Source organism: Uloborus diversus, chromosome 2, assembly GCF_026930045.1.
Source record: "Uloborus diversus isolate 005 chromosome 2, Udiv.v.3.1, whole genome shotgun sequence".
In the NCBI taxonomy this organism is placed as follows: Eukaryota; Metazoa; Arthropoda; class Arachnida; order Araneae; family Uloboridae; genus Uloborus; species Uloborus diversus.
Window position 1 is genome coordinate 64,065,577 of NC_072732.1, and position 6,000 is coordinate 64,071,576.

At 33.0% G+C, this 6,000-nt stretch overlaps 1 protein-coding gene across 3 annotated transcripts in view; it reads right to left on the minus strand.

Moving 5' to 3' along the window:
• The window catches only part of LOC129235200 (uncharacterized), a 138,446-nt gene that overhangs the window by 42,121 nt on the left and 90,325 nt on the right, over positions 1-6,000 (minus strand). For all 3 annotated transcript variants that reach the window (XM_054868907.1, XM_054868905.1, XM_054868906.1), the window contains one exon: positions 4,473-4,510. In XM_054868907.1, coding sequence (XP_054724882.1) covers positions 4,473-4,510 — 38 coding nt within the window. The remainder of the gene's footprint in view (positions 1-4,472; positions 4,511-6,000) is intronic.

Sequence of the window (6,000 nt, forward strand, 5' to 3'; positions counted from 1 at the left end):
TCATTAAATTGCAAAGTTTTAAACGAAATACCTACTCTGTAAGAACGTCAAAAGTCAAAAAATTAAACGCTGAATGCTGGTGCAGTATTATTTTGGGTTTTAATTACTTTTAAGTTTTTCAAACACATACATGGAATCTTTAATGAGTATTTCACTTCTGTGTTAAGAAATATGTGATATCTTTGAGTCTGTTCATATAGTATTTATTAGGAGTTATCATTACGTTCAGCAGCATGTGCAATTTTCATTGCTCTTTTTAAAGTATTTGAGAGGGGCAAACAGGAAATCTGTTGTGAGACTTTCACCTTAAGAAAGTGTGCCTTTGCATATGTATATTTGTAAAAAGCAATAAATGTAATGTATGTGTCAAATTACGAATAAAATGTTAAGGGTCTTACTTCCCCCCTCCTCCAGCGCATTTTCTCTTGACAGTTTTCAGGTATTCTTCAAGAACTTGCAATCACAACTGAAACCTGTCTAGGGCTTTTCTATAACAATAAGACAGCTAAAAATGCTTTAATATAATCTTTTCCAAGAAAAAAATCACGAGAAGGTCTTTTTTACGAAAATAAAGAAAATTCACAAAAATATTTTGCTTTTTCACAAAAATAACGAAATTTCACAAAAATATTTTGCCTTTTCACAAAATGGGGACCCAAAAAATAAAACCTGGATCGACCCCTGATTGATAATGTCAAAATACTCCGGATGTTAGATGCCGCCCTGAAAATGTTTTTTTCTTCTTTTGTTTTCCATGGCATTTTTATAAAACAAATTACTATGTACATTTTCAAAGCAAAAAGTTGAGGACTAAATTTAAATTATATATGCAAGAAATAACCCAATTTCACTGAACAGAAACACAAAGCAAACTGAGACTCCTCAGGCTAAAAGAACAAGCTTATATCCAGAACACAACACAAGTACTATAAAAATAAATATTACTTCCCACCTGGCGACAGCCCATTTAAATTTTGCTTGGAATATATATATATATTTTAAACCAAGTGTTTATTTTTGGGTTCTAACTTAAGATATTTTAATTATTACATTTTCATAAACTATGATACTTTTCACTCCCCCTCTCCCCTCTACCATAGAACTGCAATTTGAAAGAACAGGGTAGGAACAGGAACTGGAAAAAAAGTTCCCTGACTTTTCCCTGATTAAGTTCACCCTTGATTTACGTACGTTACCAATGATATAAGTGCCTAATGGTGGATAAGTGCCTAAGAACGTATGGACATGCGAAATATCCATTTTGACGATTCCCGAGTTAGTTACAATGAGTTTTCTCGTGACGTCTGCATGTACGTATGTGCATATGTATGTCGCATAATACAAGAACGGTATGTTCTAGAAAGTTGAAATTTGGTACGTCGACTCCTAGTGGGGTCTAGTTGTGCACCTCCCCTTTTGGTTGCATTTGGGTGTTTCTAAAGGAGTGTTTTGCCCCTTTTGGGGGAAATCATTGTTAATTTCGATGTAAACTCAAGTGGTGTTACAACTTGGCGGACACTTGGTGATATATCGCCAGTCTTTTGGTTGCCAAGTTTTGTCGCCAACTTGGCGACAAATTTGGCGATTTTTTTTTAAAATCCAGTTTTAATTTGGCCACTGTTGGTGACATTTAGAGAGAAAACTATTGAATCACATTAAAATTACCAATAATGGGAAAATGACATTAAATTGGAGTAAAAGGAAGTCATATGAGGGACACATCAGCTCGTTTTCTCTCAAGTTACAGCTTTGAAAAATTGAAAGCACAGGATTTGATCAACATCTACTTGTTAAACAATAAAGAGAAGCAAATTAATCCTTTTCATGTTTTTAAAAATGAGATTTTTAAGTAATCTCACTTTAGAAATCGCAACTATTGGATAATTTGGTTTTCAAATTGAACTTCTAACGTTGCATGCATCTTAGGTTTACATTAAAGTAAAATGCGAAAATTTCATAAAAAGGAGTTAATATTTCAATCTCTGTTTAGGGGTTTTCCCCCCTTCCCATGAGGGGAGGGGATTTGAAAAAAAAAATTAATTAATAAATAAGCCGGAGTTGGACACTTCAAAATCCAGGAGTCGGAGTTGGAGTCTGCCATTTTGCTTCCGACTCTGCAGCCCTGAACTTATAGCAGTTGATTTATTTGATTTGGGACTATTTTTGCACCTTAAAAAAGCGGACAAATTAGACAGGTGGTCAACTTTATGGGTTTTACTGTATTTGGAAAAAGCAGACAAAATCCTGTAAAATTACTTTCTTTTCACGGAGATGGTTATTTTTCAGCAAGTTACAAGCTTTGAAACATTTAAAGTACCCTAAGTTGAATTGGCACCAAAATCTGTAAACAGCATTTTCAAAAACAACTGCTTGAGTAACAAAAGGTATTTTCAAGAAAGAGATATGGCAAGAAATTTCTGGCCACAATTAACTCTTAGATCTGGTTTTCCACTCTCTTTACGTGTTCCTCTCTTCGGTAAGAAAGAAACAGCAAGGAACATTTTGAAAAAAAGATCTACTTGTTGAGCTAGTTACATGTTAAATGTCTTATGAGTCCTTTAAATTTGGAATAAGGAAACTTCACATCTCTCTCTCTCCTAACTTTTTTTTGCAACTCATTCCTTTCAGTTAGGCTGGCCATTTTGTTTTGAATTTGTAAAACGTAGGATTAACCTCAATAACAACACAACTGTCTGGTATCATTTTGAAAACAAATTGTTTTAAAGCAGCAAAAAAGTTGGAGTGTTTCCAGGAGAGTTAAGGTAAATCATAATAGACATTGGAAGAACAAATATAACTCATAAAGAACAAATATAACTGAGAGCTCAATAAATCTTGTAATTCCGTATAAAAAGTTTTTTGCAAACGCAACTTTAAAGTGTAGATTTATTTATATGATTGCAATTTTTGTTAACAGTTGTTTCTATTCCAGAACAACCAACACTAATATTCATTTTTGAAGTGTTTGTAGTCTGTTTTACCACCAATGTTTCAAAATGAGCTAAAACTTCTATTGCCTCTCAAATTCCAGCAAAATTTGCATATCCAGAATTCTATGCTTATCGCAGTTTTTGGATATTCAAGCTTTTACTGCATTTAAAAAGTAGAGGGAACTGTCAAATAGTTTTGTTCTCTGCAACTAAAAACGTATGTTCTGCTTTGAGAGTGACAGAGAAAAACTGGTAAGCAAATTAAACATTTAAAAAAGAGGTAGGAAGGGGGGGGGGGAGAACACGTATGTTGAATGCTGAAAGTTTCTAATTGATGTGAAAACAATTACAGTACAACCTCGATATCTCGAATCTCTCGGGACGGGAAAAAATTTTGAGTTTTCGAGTTATCAAGGTTTTTATAAAATTACACTACTAACTCTCACATTTACACACACGTACGCTATATGCATTTATATATGTACTACTGGACCACATCGAATTACGATCAATAAAGTAGTCTTCAATATTTCACTAGATTTGAAATTTTTCAATTGTCGAAAGTGCACAGGATGAAATTTTGAAATGAACAAAAATTTCAACTTCATTTTTTCACCTAAAAATTTAAAAATTCTCATTTTAACTTTAACCAGTAACCTCACATTCAAAAAGTTCTCAGCAGCCATTTTGTAGGATCTAAAAAAGCTGAATGAAGAAAACGAGGAACACATTTTCCGTTTTCGCTTGAAAACTGACGGACAAAAAATCGAACCCCTTTCCTCAAAATGGACAACATGTTCGAGAGAAATGCACAAAGATTCTAAATTCTGGGGAAAACACTGCACCCCCTTCATGCCAACACTCCCCTATTATCTTGCCCCAATCCCCTATTTACAAATTTCCAAGAAAAGGGATGAAAAACATTAAGCAATTGTCCCTGGAACTGGTTTTACTACAAAAATTGACCAAGCAAAACGGCAATTGAAACTTGCTTCTGTGCAAAAAATTTCCACATATCAAGGGTTTCGAAAAATAAATTTCGAGATAACCCTGTAAAATACATAGGGGTTTTTATAGAAAATGCTGGGGAAAATTTTTGTTTCGAGACATCAAGGGTTTCGAGATAAGGAGGTTCGAGATATCAAGGTTTGACTGTATACAGTAATAAGTTAGAATTACTCTGAACCATTATATAAGGCCCAAGGAGAGCAGGTAGGCATTCTCGTAAAGCAACAAAAGCAAGGTTAAAATTCGAGAATTTTTTTATTTTATTTTTTTGCGCAAACATAACATAATAAATGCATTTTGGCATAACTGCTGCAGTAGTTACACAGACTCCTAATATGAAAAGACTAAGAAGAATTATCCCGACTTTTTTAGAAATTTCAATGAATTGTGTTTTATCTGTCCATTTTTGCTCATTTTCGTTTTGTGAAAATTCTAGATTCTCCCAGTGTGTGTCAACCTAGTTTTAAAATACAAGTTTAAAAACACTAACACTTAACTGCAGTCTTATTACAAAAACAAGAAAAAAGCACTCACACTTTGTTACAAGCTTCATTTATTGTCCGTAGTATGCCCTGTAAGACAGAAAGGCTTTAATTTGCTTTCACAAATAAAGTACAATTTTTAAATTAATATAAAAAATCAACATAAACCTATAGTTGGCAACCATAAGGATCTAACTTAGACTATCTGGGTTGGCCATCACATTACTAAATATAACCCATAACTGCTGTGTAATGCTTGGAGCCAATTTTGAGCAAGCCAACTTCCATTGTTGTTACATTGGATTTACAGAACAGTCGAACTCGCCTTTAACGAGCTCTGATTTAATGAGAATCCGGACTTTACTAGTAAATCAGAGATACTTGAATCAATGTGTGATATCTCGCTTTCAACGAGGAAACCTCATTTTAAGTGAGCATTGTTTAGTGAATCATAAAACTTCTGTCAACTTTCAGCTCACTACCAAACAGCACAACCTTCCTCGTGGGGTCTCCGTTTTTGGGGGGTTAACTCGACATGAGTAAAAGGAATATCCTGCGCCATGATGGTGTTGCCATCCATTCCCGCGCGGAATTCGCTTTGTTTTTAGAAAGCATAGCTCATTTCTTCATTCTTCGCTGCTTGTTATGGCTGGTAATATTTAATATCGTATGGCAAGTTGCTTATTATTTTCTGATTTTTATTTAATTTTATAATTAACTATCAAATGCTAGTGTTGTTTTATTTTAGTTCATTTATATGAAATATTTAAGGTTGCAAAACTCCAAAAATATAGTTAAGCTAGTTAATTTATGCACTAAAACAGAAATAAAAAGTGTGAAAACTTCATTGCACTTTCTTAAAAGGCCTATATAATATATTATCCTGGAAAAACATATTTTAAGTATAAAAAAAACTATTTTAATTTGATAACTTAGAAATATCTGGACATGAATGAGTAGTTCATACTTGATTGACAGCTTAAGTAGTTAATTTATAGACTATCTACTCACACAAATTTTCAATACACATTAACGTATCTAAATTGCTTTAAACATATGCAAAAACATTATAAATACAAAATTTAAATTTTAAAAAGCATGTTTTTTATTTCTTGTTTCAGTGTAGTTTTGAAAAAATGAACTCACCTAGTAGTCCTATAGTTGTAATGGTGACTCAAGTATATGGCATTTTGGAATACTTTACCAAGGCACATTCATAATTTGATGCTTTGAAAATGTACTAGGAGTAAGACAATGAGAGGAGTTCTAAATTTAGTGATCAACACAAGCTGTGTAATAACTTTTTTGACAATAATGGGTATTTTCTTTTAATAATCTTTTTAGTAACAGACTATTCTTCATACCTATTGCTAGGGGACAATAATTTAACAGAGATAATATGTAAATATGGTGGCATAAAGCAGTGATTAAATGTTGTATTGGGAATTTTATTTGCAGAGTCAAACCTTTCTTGCAGCATTTTTTTCAGCTAGTTTAATATACTGAATGCTCACAAGGATACATGCAATGTGTAGTAGCAAAAATGCAGAAGGTATGCATTTCTGTAGAAATTAAAATGT